Source organism: Podarcis melisellensis, assembly GCF_964234715.1.
Source record: "Podarcis melisellensis genome assembly, chromosome: 16".
Lineage (NCBI taxonomy): Eukaryota > Metazoa > Chordata > Lepidosauria > Squamata > Lacertidae > Podarcis > Podarcis melisellensis.
The window spans coordinates 30040573-30062920 of NC_138533.1; the positions used below are offsets into that span (position 1 = coordinate 30040573).

At 48.0% G+C, this 22348-nt stretch overlaps 1 protein-coding gene across 1 annotated transcript in view; it reads right to left on the reverse strand.

The window, feature by feature from the left end:
* Window positions 1–11738: 11738 nt before the first annotated feature.
* Window positions 11739–22348, reverse strand: part of TXNRD2 (thioredoxin reductase 2) — a 65880-nt gene continuing 55270 nt past the window's right edge. Inside the window, exons 17-18 of the mRNA XM_081893382.1 lie at window positions 19241–19459; window positions 11739–12170 (exon numbers count right to left, since the gene is read on the reverse strand). Coding sequence (XP_081749508.1) covers window positions 19336–19459 — 124 coding nt within the window. The 3' untranslated portion in view covers window positions 11739–12170; window positions 19241–19335. The remainder of the gene's footprint in view (window positions 12171–19240; window positions 19460–22348) is intronic.

Below are 22348 nucleotides of genomic sequence, written 5' to 3' on the forward strand. Positions count from 1 at the left end.
GACTGCTTTACCCCTGATGGCAACATCTATTTTTCTTATTATATATATTAAATATATCACTTAACAAGATCAATTCAAAAGTTAAAAGAAAGCCAACAGGTTTCATCGGAAGCAACACTCTCTTGGATGTTTGTGCAAGTGGAACATCAACAGGCACTTCGTGAACCCCCTGAGGCACTGGGGCAAAGTTCTGCCAGAGTAGATGTGCCCCTGGAACTCCTTGCCACTGGGGCCTGATCCATAGCTGTCAACTTTTCCCTTTTTTTAAGGGAAATTCCCTTATTCCGAATAGGATTCCTCGCAATAAAAGGGAAAAGTTGACAGCTATGGATCAGGCCACGATCTCACCGAAGCCACCTGACACGAGAAGCAGTAGCCAGGAATTTCCCCGGCCTGTTGCCTCTGCTCTGTATAGCCTGAGGGCCAAATTCTCATATGGCCAGCCTTCTGAGGGCCACGTGCCATTGGAGGATGGGGCCAGAGGCGAAAATGAGAAGAAGAGCAAGTGTCAGTTTTATAGAGGGGGTGTGGGAGAAGTCCCAAGGGCCACATAGAGAGGTCTAGAGGACCACATTTGGCCCTCACGTCTGAGGTGCCTCACGCCTGCTTTGATGGAAGAGCTTTTCTGGCGGATCCAAGCACATTGGGCTCACAGAAGGAACTGCTGAGAGACCTTTCCTTGAAACAGGATGCTGGTTTTGGCAAGCTGTAATCTACCTGTATCTACCCAGTGAACAATGCGGAGCGCCCTGTTTGAACAAGACCAGTCTCCCTTTCCACTCCTCCCTGAGGGAAGATCTCCCCCACCCTCTCTCAATTCCGACTGATGCAATCAAATTCTGGAAAACTGCCTCCTGCAACCTCCGTCCCAGCCAGCCCTCTCGGGAATGAGGTTTAATTTTCCACACGGAGGCCGACAGATGCTGGCATGTGCTGGATCTTGTCTGTCGGAAGCAGGCCTGGCAGCGCCTGTGGGATTCCGACGGCCCACTTTGCATGCGCAAAACAACAACATCCCCACAGCGAGGATCCCGATTGACAACGAAGGCAGGGAAATGAAGGAAGAAACCTGGCCAAGCAGTCTGGTTCAGGCCAATAAAACATTTTATTCCTCAACCAAGGATCTTGAAACCATGGATAGGGAATACAGTGGTACCTCGGGTTACATACACTTCAGGTTACAGACTCCGCTAACCCAGAAATAGTACCTCGGGTTCAGGTTAAGAACAGTTTCAGGTTAAGACCGGACCTCCGGAACGAATTAAGTACTTAACCTGAGGTACCACTGTACGTTTGTTTGGGACAGGGCTGGGCTGCTGCTTTTGAATTATGGTGCTGGAGGAGACTCTTGAGAGTCCCATGGACTGCAAGAAGAACAAACCTATCCATCCTTAAGGAAATCAGCCCTGAATGCTCACTGGAAGGACAGATCGTGAAGCTGAGGCTCCAATACTTTGGCCACCTCATGAGAAGAGAAGACTCCCTGGAAAAGACCCTGATGCTGGGAAAGATGGAGGGCGCAAGGAGAAGGGGACGACAGAGGATGAGGTGGTTGGATAGTGTTCTCGAAGCTATCAGCGTGAGTTTGACCAAACTGTGGGAAGCAGTGGAAGACAGGAGTGCCTGGTGTGCTCTGGTCCAGGGGGGTCACGAAGAGTCAGACACGACTAAACGACTAAACAACAACAACAACCACTGTATGTTTGTTTGGGACAGGGCTGGGGAAGCCCTGGCTCTTTCGCTGCTGCTAGGCTTCAGTTCCCATCATCCCTGGCCATTCGCCATGCCGGCTGGGGATGAGGGGAGTTTTTAGTTCAACAGTGTCTGGAGAGCCATGGATTCCCCATTCATGGTATGGAGCTTGTGGTGTACCGTATTTTCGCTCCATAAGACACACTTTTTTCCTCCTAAAAAGTAAGGGGGAAAGTCTGTGCGTCTTATGGAGCGAATGTGTGGTCTTGCTTTATTGGTCAAGGGAGCTGGCGTACAGCTTCCAGGTCATGTGGCCAGCAGGATTAAGCCGCTTCTGGTGAACCAGAGCAGTGCACAGAAACACTGTTTACCTTCCCGCCAGAGCAGTACCTATTTATCTACTTACACTTTGATGTGCTTTTGAACTGCTAGGTGAGCAGGAGCAGGGACCGAGCAATGGGAGCTCATCCGGTCACGGGGATTCGAACCACCGACCTTCTGATCGGCAAGACCTAGGCTCTATGGTTTAACCCACAGCACCACCCGCGTCCCTCTGTAAATACGTGAAGAACCCATTACAGTGGTACCTCGCGTTAAGTACTTAATTCGTTCCAGAGGTCCGTTCTTAACCTGAAACTGTTCTTAACCTGAAGCACCACTTTAGCTAATGGGGCCTCCTGCTGCCCCCGCGCCACCGGAGCACAATTTCTGTTCTTATCCTGAAGCAAAGTTCTTAAGCTGAAGCACTATTTCTGGGTTAGTGGAGTCTGTAACCTGAAGCGTATGTAACCTGAAGCGTATGTAACCTGAGGTACCACTGTATTTCTTGAAGCTACGACAGTCTCCACTATGTCTCAATTCTCCAAAGGAACACAGGCCCTGGGTGAGTGACTGGAACCTCCATGAACTCTCGCTGTCGCTTGGCATATCGTGACGGCCTTTGGACAAAAGCACAATGCATTTCTATGTCTTTATCAAACCGATACATGCATGTTTGTGCGCACTTCCTATGCCTTTCTGCAGATACTACTTGGCTGGAGAAGTGCACTGCAATATCCACAGCTGTGCGGATTTCGGTGGATGCCTACATTTCGAGCACAATTCAAAGTGTTGGTGCTGACCTTTATAGCCCTAAACGGCCTTGGCCCAGTATACCTGCAGGAGGGTCTCCACCCCCATCGTTCAGCCCAGGACACTGAGATCCAGTGCCGAGGGCCTTCTGGCAGTTCCCTAATTACAAGACCTGAGGTTACAAGGAACCAGGCAGAGGGCCTTCTCGGTGGTGGCGCCCACCCTGTGGAATGCCCTCCCACAGATGTCAAGGAAATAAGCAACTATCTGACTTTTAGAAGACATCTGAAGGCAGCCCTGTATCGGGATTTTTTTAATTTCTTATATTTTACAATTTTAAAATGTGCTGTAAGCCGCCCAGAGTGGCTGGGGAAACTCAGCCGGGGAGGCGGGGTAGAAATAATAATAAATAATAATAATAATAATAATAATAATAATAATAATAATACTACAGTTGTACCTTGGATCACAAACGCCTTGCAAGTTGAACCTTTCGGCTCCCAAACGCCGCAAACCTGGAAGTGAGTGTTCCGGTTTGCGAACGTTCTTTTGGAACTCGGAACGTCCAGCGCGGGTTCTGATTGGCTGCAGGAGCTTCCTACAGCCAATCGGAAGCCGCGCCTTGGTTTCTGAACGCTCTGGAAGTCGAACGGACTTCTGGAACAGATTCCGTTTGACTTCCGAGATGCCACTTTAATAATAATAACAATAAATTTATGCATTGTTTTTGGAAAGGGTAAACCGAATTGATTTCCTTCCCCATCGCTGGGTATGGGAGAGCCCTTACAGCCACCTGCTGGAAAACCTGGTGACCGGAGGGAGCTGAACGATATGCATTTATGCCAGCTCCTCATTGCTCTGTGTGTGTGTGTGTGTGCATCATAGCTACCTCTTCCCTAATGTAGCTCTGCATTGCCGTCTCCCTGACATGTCTTAAGGGTTCCCTGTCAGACTCATCAGAGAGGAGCTCATGTTCTTTTGTTCCCCAACATGCAGGGTCCCATCCGCGTCTAGCAGAGCACCGGTAGGCTGAGCCGATGTTTTCTTAAGGTGTACACGAGATTAAAAGCTGTTCTGTTGGATGCCTAATACCACAACATGGCCCGGCCCTTTGTAGTTTGCGTGTTCTCCGCGGCAAAACCCAGCGACACGAGTTTCGAGAAAGGCGCTGAAGGGGATGTCTCGCGCGCCCCATCAAACCTCGATGTTAGGGGATTAGACCTAAGAATAGCTGACAATATTGACTCAGAGTGGCACAATGGAGACATAATTAGCAGCTTGACGTTTGGCGGACAGAAAGACTCAAGGTTTCTATGGCTGCTCAAGTAATTACATCAACATCTTCCCTGGCTGGCTCCCCACCCCACTTCTAATTGTCAATATCTCAAAACGAACAGGTTGGATCCTGTTGAGTTCAGAGTAGGCCCATTGGGATTTAGTGGATCCCAGTTAGGCATGTCTATTTATGGTCAATAGGTCTACTCTGAGTAGGACCAGCATTGGCTACAAGCGCCTTCCCTCCATTTCCTTGAGTTCTTTTTTTAAAAAAAATTAAAATTTGCAAATCTAACTTTAAAAAGACAATAAAAATAGTGTATCCATAACACTAACAGTAGCCACCACCCTGCGATCATCAGAACACAATCTGGAGGTAAGAGTCACCAGTACATACATTTTAAGTTAAATGTGTAAGTTTTGTATTTATTTCAAACATGTTATAGACTGATTGTTAAAAAGAAAACCTCAAAGTGGTTTACCAAAAGAATAAAACAATAGAATTATCGATAAGCATTAAATGTATCGTTTGTGGGCTACAACAACAGCGTCCATTTGTTTTATAAAATTTATACACCGCTTGCTTGTAGAAAAACCTCAAAGTGGTTTATAAAAACGACAAAAAACATTAAATAATCACTAAAAGATATACAACTGTTAATTTGAAAACCTACAGAAGGTTAAACTGCAGTAAAATAGACCAAAACAAATTAAGAATTCTACAAACTTTCTAAAAATTTGGGTAAAAGGTAAAGGTAAAGGGACCCTTGACTCTTAGGTCCAGTCGTGACCGACTCTGGGGTTGCGGCGTTAATCTCGCTTTATTGGCCGAGGGAGCTTCCATGTCATGTGGCCAGCATGACTAAGCCACTTATGGTGAACCAGAGCAGTGCACAGAAACGCCGTTTATCTTCCCACCAGAGTGGTACCTATTTATCTACTTGCACTTTGACATGCTTTCGAACTGCTAGGTTGGCAGGAGCAGGGATCAAGCAACTGGAGCTCACGTCGTTGCGGGGATTCGAACCGCTGACCTTCTGATTGGCAAGCCCAGAGGCTCAGTGGTTTAGACCACAGAGCCACCCGTGTCCCATAACATCTGGGTAAAAAGTAAAGGGGCCCCTGACCATTAGGGCCAGTCATGGCCGACTCTGGGGTTGCGGCGCTCATCCCGCTTTATTGGCTGAGGGAGCCGGCGTACAGCTTCCGGGTCATGTGGCCAGGATGACTAAGCCACTTCTGGCGAACCAGAGCAGCGCATGGAAATGCTGTTTACCTTCCCGCCGGAGCGGTACCTATTTATCTACTTGCACTTTGACGTGCTTTCGAACTGCTAGGTTGGCAGGAGCAGGGACCAAACAGGAGCTCACCCTGTCACGGGGATTCAAGCCACCAACCTTCTGATCGGCAAGTCTGTGGTTTAACCCACAGTGCCACTTGTCTAAATAATAATGTGTTTCACAGGCGGCGAAAAGAATATAGTGAAGGATCCTGGCTGATATCTATAGGCAGGGAGTTCCATAGTGCCATTGCTGCCACATTATATGATAGAGTTCTTATAGAGGCAATTGTGGGTATTTTTATGTGGCACTTGTTAAAACTGATTGTATTAGCTGGATTGGTTTCCATTCTTGGCTTGAGGTGAATCAGCAATTTTCACTTCTCCGACATCTTTACTGCTGACTGCCACCCTCAAGAATCTGCCGCCTGAAGCCGGTGCCTTATAGTAGGGCCAGCCTTGCCGAAAGAGGTGGCTTTTGGGGCTTTTTTTCTAGGCTAAAAAGCTGTACTCAGTCAAGAGAAACCCTGGATAATTTGACTGATGTGGTCTCACTCCTGGGTTTTATTTTTTTTAAAAAAGAGCTTTATATTTGATAGGATTCGAGACATTCTCCATTGCGCAGACTTTCTCCCGCCTCCGCGTTTTCACGCTTGAGGAGAAACCAGGCCCAGCTTTGACAGGTGGCAAGTCTGCCTGCGAAGCAGAGAGCCCGGCTTGTATGCTTTTCCGTGGCAGGGTTTTGAAAGGAAGATCAAAGCCAGGGAAAGTGTTTCTGTACAAATAACGCGGATAACCGTAAAGTAAGCACTGGAGAGAAAGCGTCACATTTCAAATGCGGCAACTGCCTCAATTAAGCTGAGGTGGGTGGATCTGGTTGCCGGCCTTTCGCTGTCTCCGCTCCTTTCCCCGCATTTTTGGATGACGGTACAAGTCTCCGTTCAGCAGAGCGTGAACCTCCATCCATCTCTGTTCGTCAAATGTGGGGTTTAGCCCTACGGAGGTATGCAAGTCATGCCAAGGGCAGGGAGACTTCCAGAAGTTTTCACCTCTCTGAATTTCACCCTGGATTCGGAGTTCCAAATTATCAGGCCTTGTTTTTTGAGGATCGCAGAGCTGCAGAGTTGCAAGGGGCTTGGGAGACAAAAATAAAACCTTCTACTCAACGTAGAAGCTTTCAACCATGAGGGCTGGCTGACCCTGGCAATTTTGGCTTCTTTCAGTTTTTCATTTCCCTAGCCTTAAATTCCGGTCCTCACATTTCCACATCAGTCTGCAGATTATTCCTTTTGAACACCCTCATAAAATTCACCACAATTTTAGTGTGCGTTTCTCGGAATGTACACCTTTTTTTGCTGTGCAATCTTTGTAAATGACTACCACGATAGAGAGGGACGTGGGTGGTGCTGTGGGTTAAACCACAGAGCCTAGGACTTGCCAATCAAAAGGTCAGCGGTTTGAATCCCCGCAACGGGGTGAGCTTCCATTGCTGGGTCCCAGCTCCTGCCAACCTAGCAGTTCGAAAGCACGGCAAAGTGCAAGTAGATAAATAGGTACCGCTCCAGCGGGAAGGTAAACGGCGCTTCTGTGCGCTGCTCTGGTTTGCCAGAAGCAGCTTAGTCATGCTGGCCACATGACCCAGAAGCTGTACACTGGCTCCCTTGGCCAGTAAAGCGAGATGAGCGCCACAATCCCAGAGTTGGCCATGACTGGACCTAATGGTCAGGGGTCTCTTTACCTTTAGGGTAAAGTGTGACCTAAAAATGTGTATGTTACTGAATATAACACGCATTACATTAAACAAAACTGTTTTGCCCAGAGGTATATTAGGCCAAAGATGTACAGAAACATGTATATTTTCTTTGTGCATATCCTTTCAAGTTTCCAGTATTGCAATGCAGCCATCCAACCAAAACCTATGTGCAAAAATGTGTTGGGGGAAAGTATGCAGTAAAAAAACCAAAACACGCCACCTACATTAGCAAAGGCAGCGTACAAAAATGTGTTCTATTGTGATAAAGGTAAAGGGACCCCTGACCATTAGGTCCACTTGTGGCTGACTCTGGGGTTGTGGTGCTCATCTCGCTTTATTGGCCGAGGGAACCGGCATACAGCTTCTGGGTCATGTGGCCAAGTTACAGGGAACCAGGCAGAGGGCCTTCTTGGTAGTGGCGCCTGCCCTGTGTAACCCCTCCCACCAGATGTCAAAGAGAAAAATAACTACCAAACCTTTAGAAGACATCTGAAGGCAGCCCTGTTTAGGGAAGTTTTTAATGTTTAATAGGTTATTGCATTTTAGTGTTTTATTATTAATATTAATATTAATATTATTACCAGGCTGCAGAACTGCATTGCAAAATTTGAAGCAGCGTGAATCTCAAAGGAGGGTTCCTTTTTGGGTTGTGTGTTGTTTTTCGAATTAGGTAGCTTCCCCCGTTAAACGCAGACCGGATCCCATTTCTGTCTCAGTCATACCTGATACTCATCCGGTAGCTGGATTTTTGTTTGGCAGGGGGAGGAGCCAAGCGCTATCTCGGTAATCAGTTTCATTTCTGCGTTGCAGCCTGGCACTGGAAACAAACGTTCTCCTGTTAATCCTCCTCGGCTGCCACTGTGTTTTTTTAAGGGAGTTCCCTCTCTGGCATGCCTCTTCCAGGAAGCATTGCCAACGTGCATTTATCATAAGTGGATCTGATAGTCCTCATTAGTTGGGATAAACAGGCAAGCGTTTGAATCATTGCCTAAGCTAAAGGGCCCGAGGGGGTTCTGCTTTGCTTAACACGTACAAATTCACACTATCGTCTTGTAGCGCAGGGGTGGGGCATCTCAGGCCTGGGAGTCAAATGTGGCCCTCTGGGCCTTTCCTTTCGGCCCCCAGAACGCTCTGAAGGCCACGCCACCTTCTCCCAAGGCCACCTTTCCCTTCACTGGCTATCACACCCTCCTTGAGGGCCTTTGCCCAGCTGAAATGTGTCCGTGAACCCTAACCCTGTCTCTCACTTGTCTAAAGGATGGATGAAGTATTTGTGCATGTATACACAGAAACTAATTTTGGTTACCTCTTTGGCCCTTTCCACCACTGGCCAGAGGCAAAGAATTTAGCCTTTGAGCAGAAGAGAGTTCCCCACCCTCTGTGTAGTTAATTTAAAGGTAAAGGGACCCCTGACCATTAGGTCAAGTCATGACCGACTCTGGGGTTGTGGCACTCATCTCGCTTTATTAGCTGAGGGAGCCGGGGTACAGCTTCTGGGTCATGTGGCCAGCATGACTAAGCCGCTTCTGGTGAACCAGAGCAGCGCATGGAAACGCCGTTTACCTTCCCGCTGGAGCGGTACCTATTTATCTACTTGCACTTTGATGTGCTTTCGAACTGCTAGGTTGGCAAGAGCAGGGACCGAGCAACGGGAGCTCACCCCATTGCGGGGATTCGAACCGCCGACCTTCTGATCAACAAGTCCTAGGCTCTATGGTTTAACCCACAGTGCCACCCTTTGTAGTTAATTTGGGTGTCCCTTAATGCAGGGATGGAGCAGCTTTGGTTGAAAGGTTGTCTTCTGCTTAACTTCAAGTGGTTCGCAGAGATGGGTTGCACAGGGGGAAAGCAGTAATGGTGCGGGAGAGGGAGATGAGATGGAGCAAAGAATTACGTTCCGATTTTCATTGGTTTTAATATTGTATACTTGGGATTTCATGTGCCATTTAGACATCTCCTGAATAAAACATTTGAAACGACGGGAGTTCTACATTCTTGCAGTGCTGTGGTAGAGCATCTGTTTTGCATGCAGAAGGTCCCAGGTCACGGCAGCCAAGTGGTAAACCATACAGACATTAAAACCAATAGGGTGGAATTTTTCAGACCTGACAGGGGGCAGCTGACCACTTCAGGGAATGAACACTGGTTGGGCGAGGTCAGGCGTCGCCTGGAAGAATGGTTGGTGAGTTGCTGGTGGTGTAGGTATGTGGAGGTGATGCTCCGCTTGTGCTGAGGCAAACCCCGCACCAGGCATGCAACAGTGTGCCAACGCTCCCTGACCTTTTGCCTTCTTGGCTAGTGAACAGGGTTTTTCCCCTGACCGTCGTTTGTCCTCTCACAGATTGGGTTACTAGACATAATGCTTGGCTGGAGCATCACCGGGGACACAGATGCAATCAAGTATCGGAGAAAACATTTTAGGGAAACACCAGCTGACATGTGTATTTCCTAATGCTGGAAATGTGCTTAGATGGAAATACGTCCTGTTCAGAGTGGTTTCACTACTGTTTCCAATTGTTGGCTTCTGCTAATAAAAGGAACCTTTGCAGAGCTAGTCGGCAGCTTGTTTTGGAGAATGCTTGCCATTCAACCTCCCGTCGTCTTCGTTACAGTGGTACCTCGGGTTACATACGCTTCAGGTTACATACGCTTCAGGTTACAGACTCCGCTTACCCAGAAATGGTGCTTCAGGTTAAGAACTTTGCTTCAGGATGAGAACAGAAATCGTGCTCCGGCGGCGCAGCGGCAGCAGGAGGCCCCATTAGCTAAAGTGGTGCTTCAGGTGAAGAACAGTTTCAGGTTAAGAACGGACCTCCGGAACGAATTAAGTACTTAACCTGAGGTACCACTGTATTCCTACATAGGTAGCCTTGGCGGCGAGACCGTGATTCCGTGGTCTCAGGTGGCGGTTTCAGGCCTTGGGCAGAATCCTTTAGTCTATCATTCAAATAAGGGGGGCGTGAAGTGGTGACTCACCCCCCCGGCGACAGTGTTTTCAGGGTTCCCTGTTAAAGGGAGTTGTGCGAGGGGAGTCACTGGCAAAACGCTGAAAGGCACTTGGTGAACTCCCCTAAGTTGTGCAGAGGGGGTCTGGCTGGCTGTGTAAACACATGTTTTGCAGTGCCCCCTCTGATCCGATTAACCCTGCTGTGCCTCAGTGCTCCGGCTGGGGGACTGAGAGGGATACACGCCCAATGCCTAAGCCAAGGTTGCCTACATCTGAAATGGTTAATAAAGTTGTGGCCATTATAAATCTCAAAGTACATTGTCGTGTGCAATTCATTGCTCTTGGACTGTCTCCTGGAGGGGCAGGGATCTGTGCCTGGGCACGCAAACATCTGTAACAATGGGAATTCTACATTCTTGCAGTGCAGTTCTGGATTGACTTTCCCCATGGGGCAAAGGCCCCTCATTGGTAAAGTAGTTGTTGTTCCTCCTCCCCTCCCCATCTTAAGCCAGGATGGGACTTGAAGTCCTGCCACATCTGGAGGACGTGGGGAAACGTGGGGAAACGTTGGTCCTCCAGATGTGTCAGGACTTCAAGTCCCATCACCCCTAGCCACTGGCCATGCTGGCTGAGGCTGATGGGATTTGCTTTGCAGCAACATCTGCAGGGCCACAGCTTTCGCAGACCTGTCTTAAAAGGTTTTCAAGGTGCAAGTCCATCACTGACCTCTTCTGAATGCAGGGCACACATTTTGACTTTCAATTTCTGGGATCAGCCAGCAGAAAAATCATTCCCGATACGACGGATTAAGTCCAACCGTTTCAAGAGCGTAGGAAGAAGGGCAGATCTGAAGGCAAGAGTTGAATTGGGATAGAACTTTTTGTGTTCTTGAAAGACTTGGGCTGCATTCAGGCAGCACTTCATTCCATTTTCCTGATTCCAGCTTCCTTATCTGGCAATTTCCACGTGTGATTTCATGCGGCAAAATCTGGGGAGGAATTCTGGCGAGGAGTTCTTTCCCGCCATTTGAAACGTAGTGTGACAAAGTGGTAAATTGACCAGAAGGCCATGGTTTCGTAACACAACAGGTAATGAATGATCTTGGATGAAGGAGTTGAGGGGATGCTCATTCAATTTGCGGATGACCCCAAACCCCGCTAATCACGCAGAAGACAGAACTGGGGTTCAGCACTGGAGAACTGGGCCTAAACTAACAAAATGAATTTCAGGAGGGACTAAGGTAAGGTTCTGCACTTGGGCAGGAATAACCAGCTGCACAAATATAAGATGGAACACGTGAAAAGGATCAAGGGTTCTTGGACAGAGATGCTGTTGTGGCTAGCAGTCACTGATAGCCTGATCTTCCATGGATTTGCCTAATTTTCTTCTAAAGCCACCCAATGTGTTTCTGCCCATTTCCTCAACTTTGGGGTCAAATACCAGGCTACACCCTTCATTTTACCACCCCTCTGGAAAAAACTAAGGCAGAATGATGGAAGCAACATCTACTTAGAACAGACATCCACAAAACTCAGCCCTCCAGATGTTTTGGGACTACAATTCCCATCATCCCAGACCACTGGTCCTGTTAGCTAGGGATGATGGGAGTTGTAGTCCCCAAACAGCTGGAGGGCCGAGTTTGGGGATGCCTGACTTAGAGGAAAAACCAGATTACATCCAAGATAGTAGAGTAGAAAATGGCACTACAGATATTAACCACATTTGCTTGGCGGGTAAGGGAGTATGTTTATTTTTCCACAAGGATATGCACCATAAATATAACGGGATCTGTTGTGTTGAGGAGGGTCCCAGCAGATCATCAAGACTTGTGCAGTCCAATGTGTGGTTTAATACACAAGCTGTCATTAGCTGGCATCCGGGAAAAGGGGTGGGGGGCAGCTGGCCAGACTGCATTTATTTGTTTGGTGAACTCACACACACATTTTTCAGCTCCGCACGCACACACAGGAAATAATCCGAATCATCCATCAGGCCATTCAAGTCAACGTTAGCCTGGCCGATATTGTTACAACGAGGCCATCCCTGGAGAGCACGAGGCGGAATCCATCAGGAAAGGAGCAAATCCCTTTTCGTTTCCATCCGTCCTGCCTTGCCGTCAGTTCCATCCCGTCAGCATAAATCCAGATTGACGTCTATGGAAAGGAAAGAAAAAAGAAGGGGGGAAATAGCTGACGGAGAACAACATCGAAGATTCGAGTTCGGTTTCTGAGGAGCCCTCTAGGAGGCCGCAGTATCATGATGCTAAAACAACAGAAATAAAAGACTTGCAACATAAAGGGATCAATTAAAGGAAGGAGCTTTGGATAGAGATGGTGAGGATTAGCTTTGTACCCTGTGTGTAACTGTGTATGGTCCCCCCCCCCCACCCTCTGGTTTGGCTGCAGCAAAGCGTCCTCAGATTCCTTTGGTGGTCTCACGACAGGAGAGGGAAATCGATTTATCTCCAAGGCCCACAAGTATACAAACAATTGGATAGGGCTGGCCCACCCATGAGGCAAGGCGAGGCGACCGCCTCAGGCGTCACGATCCACGGGGGCAGCCGATCCCAGTGTAGATCTTTTATTCCCCCTTGTTTCTGACACAGATCTTCACTCGCCCTTTATCTCCTAGCAGGGAAGGGGGAAACCATTTTGTGATGTGCCTCCGGTGCCAAAATGTCTTGGAACAGGGTGGAATCTTTAGCTAAAATAATGCAAAAGGTCTCTTCATCACAGGCAGGGCGGGAGGAACCAGGAGTGCTGAGGCCACGCTGCGGCAACGAGGCGTTCTGTGCCATCCTCCCAAAACCAAACCAGAAGAGGTGAAGTTTCAGACTGGTGCTACTGGGAAACAGATGCCCGACTTATCACTTTAATATCGCATTTAGGAGCTTCCAGATTACCTGTTTATTGAGCCTTTGTCCTGATGTGCTTGCCAGGAAATTAAGATGTTGCGTCAAAGCAAGTCTCACCCCACTCTTTTCCAGGGCATCGTCCCATCTTTTTTCCTTTTATGGGAAGCAGGCTGGCTGCACAAGGCTGTAACTGGACATGACCTGAATTTTCTGGGATGTGACTGAACCCCATCTGAATACAGGGGTGCCTGGGAGAACCCTCTTTTTCCACGGACAAAACCCACCAGGCAATGGAGGTTTTGTACTCCAGTGGAGTACAAATGAATTTGCACTGTACTGAGTCAGACCATTGGTGCATCTAGGTCAGTATTTGATGACACTGACTGGCAGCAGCCCTCCAGGGTCTTTCCCCAGCCTGGGAGTTTCTGCAAGCAAAGCAGGAGCTCTGCCACTGAGCTACAGCTCTCGTGGGAGAATCCTGTGTTCCCGTGTAATTGGGAGTAAGCCCCATTGAGTTCAATAGGACTGACTTCCGAGTAGACAGGGTTAGGGCTCCCGTTGGAAGTTGGCAGCCGGATCTTCCGATCAAATCGCTGGCAAGGGTTGCCTTTGCAGAAAAGCAAGCAAGAGGGCTTTTTTAAAAATTTAGATTTGGATTTTGCTATCTCGGTCCAGTTAATTATTTTCTGCTAAGCAGACAAACCGACCAACTAGGCATCTGCCTTGATTCACGTTAGGGAGCATCTCCCCCTCCTGGCCAAGACGGAAATAAGAAAGGAATTAGGAAAGGAATGAGGCAAAAACTTAGAAGGGCCGTTTTGCTTAAGGAATAAGCAGGAGCTGCAACCGTTGTTGTTGTTCCGCCCATCTGCCTGGTCTGCCCCAGCCACTCTGGGCAGCTTCCAACAAATTAAAACATTAAGCGCAGTAAAGCATCAAAGATTAAAAACTTCCCTGAACTTCAGATGTCTTCTAAAAGTCAGATAGTTATTTATTTCCTTGACATCTGGTGGGAGGGCGTTCCACAGGGCGGGTGCCACTACCAAGAAGGCCCTGTGCCTTGGCTATGGCCATATGCCTCTGAATATCAGGGTGAATGGGTAAGAAAACCAGGAGGGAGGGGGAGGGAAAGGAAGCATCCTGGAGGCGGGCATGGGCAACTGGCCGGCTGGCACCCTGACCAGGAGGGTTCTGCGCTGCAACATCACGCTGCAGACTGCTTTCCTTGTTTTCCAGCTGTTGTCAACAACAGCTGGCCCAATGAACCTGTCAGGCCACGGTCCATTCAGCCAGGTATTATCTTCTATGGTGAGCAATGCATGGCTTTAAAAGCCAATCAAGCAAATTAATGGAGGATCAGTGGCTAAGGGCCATGGTGACTGTGTTCTCCCGCTACTGTCTGAGGCAGCATGCCTCTGTAGACCAGTTGATTGGAATCACAAATAGGGAGAGCACTGTTGCACTGCAGTCCTGCTAGCAGGCTTCCCAGGGGCATCTGAATAATAATAATAATAATAATAATAATAATAATAATAATAATAATAATAATAATTTATACCCCACCCATCTGGCTGGGTTCCCCCAGCCACTTTGGGCAGTTTACAGAATATATAAAACATAATAAAGCATCAAAGATTAAAAACTTCCCAATACAGGACTGCCTTCAGATGTCTTGTAAAAGTCAGATACAGTCATACCTCATGTTATGTTTGCTTCATGTTACGTTCTTTCAGGTTACGTCCCACAGCGACCCGGAAGTACCGGAATGGGTTACTTCCAGGTTTCGCCACATGCGCAGAAGCGCTAAATCACGCTTCGCGCATGCGCACAAGCGCCAAATCGCACTGCGCACCTGCGCAGATAAGGTGCTTCAGGTTGTGCTCTTTTCATGTTGCGAACGGGCCTCTGGAACGGATCCCATTCGCAACCAGAGGTACCACTGTAGTTGTTTATCTCCTTGACATCTGAAGGGAGGGTGTTCCTCAGGGAGGGCACCACCACCGAGAAGGCCCTCTGCCTGGTTCCCTGGAGTTTCACTTCTCGCAGTGAGGGAACTAGCAGAAGACCTTTGGAGGAGGACCTCAGTGTCTGGCTGAACGATGAGGGTGGAGACGCTCCTTCAAGTATACTGGAGGACAGGATGTTGGACAGCTGTGGGCAGGATTCGCTCACTGCAAGCAGCTGGACTAGATGAGTCTCGGGGTCCTTTCAAACTCTACAATTCTAGGGTTAGGGATAGGCCTCTGGCCTGATCGAATAGGCCTCTTCATAACTAGTTTCTTCTCCTTAATCTCCTTTTCCCTGAAGAGTCTTTCGGGATATCTGCATAAGAACGTAAGAATAACCTGCTGCGTCAGGCCAGGGGCCACCCAGTCTAGCATCCTGGTCTCACAGTGGTTGCCCAGATGTGTGGGAAATCTGTCCACAGGACCTGAGCACAACAGTACTCTCTTCCTGTGCTTTTGGGCAACTGATATTCAGAGGCATTATTGCCTCTGACCAAGGAGGCAGAGCATAACCATCATGACTAGTAGCCACTGATAGCCTTTTCCTTCATGGATTTGTCTAATCTTCTTTTAAAAACCATCTAAATTGGTGGCCATTCCCGCCTCTGGTGGCAGTGAGTTCCACAGTCGACCTACGCACTGCACGAAGAAGTACTTTCTGTTATCTAGCTTGGATCTTCCAACATTCGCCTTTGCTGGGTGTTCACGAACTCCAGTGAGAAGGAGAGAAACCATTCTCCAGCCACTTGCTTCCACAACATGCATGATTGTATAAATGCCTATCCCGCCACTTCCGACTCGCAGAATTAAAAAGTCCCGAATGCAGGGATTGCTCCACCTGCTAACTCTGTGGCCCCCCCAAGCCTGGAGATACCTCCCTGTTTGTGCACGGATGGTCTTGTTCTGGATCCAAATTAGAGAACGCAACTGCTCTCGGCACACAGGATGCGATATTCGGCTTGATGAGACGCAGCCCCCACGCAGAAACCAGGATGCGGCGAGCAAAAGAGCCACGGAGCCGGCCGAAGTTTCATTTCCTGATTCTACAGCTTGCCTCTTCCGCAGCGGGAACTCGCAGAGCAAAATCAGGATGTTTACTTTACCCTATCTGCTCTTTCGATCCCAGCCACGAAGCCTTGATTTTAGCAGAAGGCTGCTCCGCCCTCCCTTTCACAACCCCTCTGAGAGAACAAAGGCTTCCTTATCAATGGAATTAAAATTATGCCATGCTAAAATAAAATGAAAAAGGGTCGCGTTTCATAAAAGGCAACCGGGCTCCACCAGCAGTAACCTTGAGCTGCCGAGTTCGTTTAAGATTTTTCAGGCTAGAAATAGGAACGTAGAAGCTGTCTGGCACAGAATCAGGCCACTGAGCCATCTAAGCTCAGTAATATTTACAACAGGGATGGGAAAGATATGACCCTCCAGATGTTCTCGGATTCCAACTGCAAGCATGACCAAAAATTGTTGGCATCCAAGTGTGCCTTCGGGGTTGAAGTTAAACCACTGGGGAGTTTCCTGAAGCTGGTGAGTCCGATATGGGAGAGACATGTTTTGCTGCAACTGGGGCAGATGATGGCGTCTGGCTGCGCTGCTGCAGGTGCTCAATAGCTTTTCTTGAAAGACCTACATTGGCTCCCAGTACGTTTCCAAGCACAATTCAAAGTGTTGGTGTTGACCTTTAAAGCCCTAAACGGCCTCGGTCCAGTATATCTGAAGGAGCGTCTCCACCCCCACCCGTTCTGCCCGGACACTGAGGTCCAGCTCCGAGGGCCTTCTGGCAGTTTCCTCATTACAGGGAACCAGGCAGAGGGCCTTCTCGGTAGTGGCACCTGCCCTGTGGAACACCCTCCCACCAGATGTCAAAGAGAACAACAACTACCAGACTTTTAGAAGACATCTGAAGGCAGCCCTCTTTAGGGAAGCTTTTAATGTTTGATGTATTACAGTATTTTAATATTTTTTTGGAAGCGTGGCTGGGGAAGCCCAGCCAGATGGGCAGGGTATAAATAATAAAATTTATTATTAATTATTATTATTATTATTATTATTATTTCTTCTCCTCTCTGCGCTCCTCCCACACGGCGGCGGTGACGTCGCCAGCCTTCATGTCCTGTTTGCAGACATTTTTGTAACACAGAGCCGGTCTGCCAACAGGCCTGGTGCCAGGAGCCAGCTCCCCGTAGCGCATGTCCTTGTGGTTCCTGCCACCTTCCATTCTGTGGGCATGGCCAGGTCAGCGTAGACATTGCTGAGACAGGGGTGTAAACATGCTGGGGTGTTAGAATTCCTGCTCCATGATTGCAGTTACGGGATTGTAGTCTTTCACATGACGGTGCATATTTTGACTCCACAGAGTGGGAAGTGACGGAGACAATATGGTTGTGGTACTGTGTTCCGTGAAGTGGGACTATTGTCCTTTGTTCTTTTTCTCTTTGCTGTCTGATGCTAGAGAGAGAGGGAGCCATGTTGAAGTGCTCTGTGTATAAAGGTAAAGGTAAAGGGACCCCTGACCATTAGGTCCAGTTGTGGCCGACTCTGGGGTTGCGGTGCTCATCTCACTTTATTGGCTGAGGGAGCCGGCGTACAGCTTCCGGGTCATGTGGCCAGCATGACTAAGCTGCTTCTGGTGAACCAGAGCAGCGCACGGAAATGCTGTTTACCTTCCCGCCGGAGTGGTACCTATTTATCTACTTGCACTTTGACATGCTTTTGAACTGCTAGGTTGGCAGGAGTAGGGACCGAGCAACGGGAGCTCACCCCGTCGCGGGGATTCGAACAGCCGACCTTCTGATCAGCAAGTCCTAGGCTCTGTGGTTTAACCCACAGTGCCACCCGCGTCCCTGCTCCATGTATGTTTATATGTAAATAAAGTAATTAGCCAAAATGCTGAGTTGCTGAGGTCTGTTACGCATGATGCGCAAACTCTGCGGATCCCTAAGTGTGCCGGTGTCGGTTGGCATCGGTCACTGTGATGTTTGGGCTGAAGCAAGCTTTTGAAGCTCCCGAACGAAAGACCAGGAGGGAGAGAACGTGCCAGTCGGGCATGTGTCTCTGCCAGCGTCCTACTCGAGTGTAGACCGAGCTCCTTACAACAGGGGTCGCTGAGACAGGGGTGTAAACATGCTGGGGATGTGGGGAATTAGGGGAGCACGTCTTTTTTGGAGGCTCTGCCCTGCTGTGAGATAGGAGTGACAAACTCCTTCCCCCTTTTCTTCCAGAATCAAGAGAGGCACGCAGAGGGCGGAGGAGAGGTTAGCTTCATGCTGGCACAGCCTTAGATTGCTTGGGGGAAACCCTGGAGAGGAGAGGATTTAGGCAGCTGTGGGGAGGCTGGGACTCTCGATCTCAGCCACTGTGTCACAGAGGCAAGACCTGCCAGAGATGGGTGCTGCGCTCATTAGGCCTGACACTGCAGATCCTGTTTTTGCTAATAAAGAGTTAAGTCCATCTTTCCCAGTGTGGTTTACTGCTGGCTCGAGCCTGTCACCTGGAGTAGCACACAGGCATCACGTCTAGCAGCCTTGCCCTCCCGCCATTTGTCTCATATTCTTTCAAAGCAGTGTTGGGGCCTTGGAGCTGGCTCTCAGGACTCGAGAGGTGCGGAGGGCGGCAACACAACAACAGGGCCTTCTCTGCAGTGGTTCCCCGTCTGTGGAATGCTCTCCCCAGGGAAGTTCGCCTGATGCCTTCATTATACTGTCAGGCGCCAGGCAAAAATGTTCCTTTTTAATCAGGCCTTTGGTTGACCTGATCAACACCCTGTACCTCTTTAAAGTGCAGCTCTTTTTTTGGGGGGGGCGTGTTATTGGGTTATTGTTTTTACTTTGATTTTATATATTGTGATCTTTTATGTGAACTGCCCTGAGACCTCAGGGTATAGGGCGGTATATAAATTCAAATAATAATAATAATAATAATAATAATAATAATAATAATAACTCTCCCCATCAAGACACACCCCTCACTGTTTGTGTCCCGACTGGAATGTGTCAATGGAACAAGGCCTTTTGCTTGTCTGGATGGAGGATAAAGCTGTCTACTGTGCGCAAAAGCTAACCTACTGCGCTACGGAAACATTTCACAGAATCACAGAGTTGTAAAGTTGGGTCCCAGGGGTCATCTAGTCCAACCCCCTGCAATGCCTTGCCCAACAGCAGGCGTGTCACTTGCTCAGAAGGGAATCTGGCCTTTGAGCTGAGAAAGGTCACTCCCCACCCTGTTTTACTGCTGTCTAAGCTAGTGGCTGTCACCATTCCATGTGGCAGGGAGTTCCACAGTTTAAGCATCCCGAAACACGTTCTCCTTGGACCCCAAGTGAGACTAGGCTGAAGGCTGGCAAAAGAAGGCTAAAGCAACCGACCTGCCATTTCTCAATCTTCCAGCTGATCTCTCCTTTTCTTCAGATTCCTGACGCCTGGTGCTCTTTCGGTTGCTACCCAGGGATGGCAGCTAACCTCAGCAGCCGGTGACGGTAGGATCGGCCCCCGACCGCTTGGTGATGTGCAGTTTGGCAACTTCCTCTGCAGAGGTTGGGTGGATCCCAACCGTCTTCGCCATCTGGGAATAGGTAGCGCCACATCTGCAGAGAAGGAAAAGGGATAAAACTGCATGGACAGCCAAAGCCCTATTGAGTCTTTCCTGCTACAGGATTACTGAATCAGCCTTTAAACCAGTAATTTATCCCTGCTTGGGCAGGAGGGGCTTTAATGACACGTTTCCTCCTAGGAGCCAGAGCAATTGATCGCTCGTGTTTATTTCTTCTTTTACTGCAACTGCAAGAACAAAACAAACAAGTATGCAAGGAACTGTTTGGGCTGCAAAGGGGGATTTTTTTTAAAAGGTTCCACAGGCAAGGAAATGACTTAGTAAAGGGAGGATTCAGTAATGTCAAAGGCTGAGTGAACAAGAAGGAGCTACAGTGGTACCTCGGGTTAAGTACTTAATTCGTTCCGGAGGTCCGTTCTTAACCTGAAACTGTTCTTAACCTGAAGCACCACTTTAGCTAAGGGGGCCTCCTGCTGCTGCCACGCCGCCGGAGCACGATTTCTGTTCTCATCCTGAAGCAAAGTTCTTAGCCTGAGGTACTATTTCTGGGTTAGCAGACTCTGTAACGTGAAGCATCTGTAACCCGAGATACCACTGTATTTTAAAGGGTCAGGAGCAGAGGATCAGCAGCAACTTTAAGTTATTATTAAGAGGCACCAAAATCCATTTCAAGGTTGCAACCTTATGCACGCTTTCTAGGAATCAAGTCCCACTGAACTGAATGGGACTGTGCTGGTTGTGGGGTAGCTATGGGGAAACACAGTGGTTTACTGACATCCATACAATACATTTTAAAGCACTGCTCTATCCCGTCCCCTGGAGAATGCTGGGAACTTTAGCTCTGTGTCTCCTAAGAACTCTTGCCATATTGAACCAATGTCAGCTCCCAGAATCCTTTGGGGGAAGCCACGGCTGTTAACAGTGGTATATCGGTGGTCTGAATGCATGGGGCGACTGTGATAGCAGAAATGGAGATTTAAATTCCAAGTCCAGTGGAAGAGAAAGGCTTCGCAAAAGGGCCCTAACTTGGGAACATCTGTTCCTGTATCAGCATGATATCTTCCCCAATGATGCTGCCCCAAAGGTTATGGACCAGCCTGAGGAAGCGGACCATTTTTAGACTCAAGTCCAGCCCTCACTCACCCACACTGGGTCTTAGGTGAATTCCCCTCAAAGCAAAGTGTAACGACAGTGGTACCTCGGGTTACATACACTTCAGGTTGCATACGCTTCAGGTTACAGACTCTGCTAACCCAGAAATAGTGCTTCAGGTTAAGAACTTTGCTTCAGGATGAGAACAGAAATCGTGCTCCGGCGGCATGGCGGCAGGAGGAGGCCCCATTAGCTAAAGTGGTGCTTCAGGTTAAGAACAGTTTCAGGTTAAGAACGGACCTCCAGAACGAATTAAGTACTTAACCCGAGGTACCACTGTACTCTCCACAGCACGCAATGTGCAATAACTTGTCTTGTTAAAGCAGATCCTTTGCAAAACAACAGAAACAATCTTCATTTCCTATAATCCAGGACCAGGTTTAGGTTTGATGAGGCTCATAGCTACTGAAGGTAATGGGGCCCTTTATATATCCAGCTGTCAACAACAAATTGTCACTTTTTTGTGCTGAATATATGCTATATGGTAATTTATGAATCTAACAGGTACCTAAAGCCATTTGCACATAACAAAATATGTATTTTATCAAAGTAATTGTTGAAAAGTCCATGCAGAATGCAGGCACCCTATATATTGAAATGAGCAAACCAGTGATATTTTAGGGAGCAAGCTGGCATTCCTTACATCATATGAGCCAACACAACAGAAAACATTGTTGCTGTACGTAGGTTTTATTTTATTTGTTTTTTATCTTATATATTGGAAATGTACATCTAGTTTTTTCCCCTTTACATTTTTTTGCCCCCCCCCAAGAGAGTTGGGCCCTAAACCATAGTTTGTTCAGCTTATACATAAATCCAGCACTGCTATCATCCCTTGCAGAAACTTAGCTTACTTTCTTAGACGTTACTCCTTTCAGACGCTAGAGAGCAGCAGTTACAAGGAAAAGGAACCCAGGCACTGGGAGATTTCCCAAACGTTGCAAAAGCACCCAACCAGCCCTGGGATTTTTTTTGAAGAGCAAAGTTTCTCCAGAATGGAAATTTACCAAAATTGCTTATCTCCAGGAGCGCCCTTCCCCCACTGTCCGCAAAGAGCACCGCAGTCCTTTTTTAGCAACTAAAGTAATTAGATCAGCCTCTCCTAACTTGTAGTTCACTCCAGATGTGGTGAACTACAACTCCCTGATGATTGGCCATGCTGGCTGGTGCTTATGGGAGTCTCCAGCAACATCTGGTTGGAGGAGGCTGAATTTAAGAAACTCAGAGGATGGGTAGAGCAAATCTGCAAAGTTTTTTATTTTATTTTATTTTATTTTATTTTAAAGCCACTTCTTACAACGCAACGTCTACTCAGTGGGACTGACTCCCAGGAAAGTATGCACAGGATTGCACTTTAATGAAATTAAAAGCTACCACAATTCAGTTTTTATTTCATTTTAAGGAACTGTTATTTTTAACCTAGGTTTTTTGGGGGTATATTTTGAGATATGTTTTCCCCCAAATATATATTCCTTTCGTATGGTATTATGGACAGAGAAACACATCGCGACATTTGGAGACGTGTGAATCTTGAAGGCACGTGTTTCAGTCTGAGTACTGTTTTTGAGAAGCGCCAACCAAACTCCTCTGCTATCCCAGCCTGTGATCAGTGACTCCCCAGCTATTTTGGGCTACAGCACACTTGGTTCCATAAACTCACCTCCTGTGCCACCTAAGGTAAAAAGGACCCCTGGACAGTTAAGTCCAGTCAAAGGCTACTATGAGGTTGCGGCGCTCATCTCGCTTTCAGGCCAAGGGAGCCGGCGTTTGT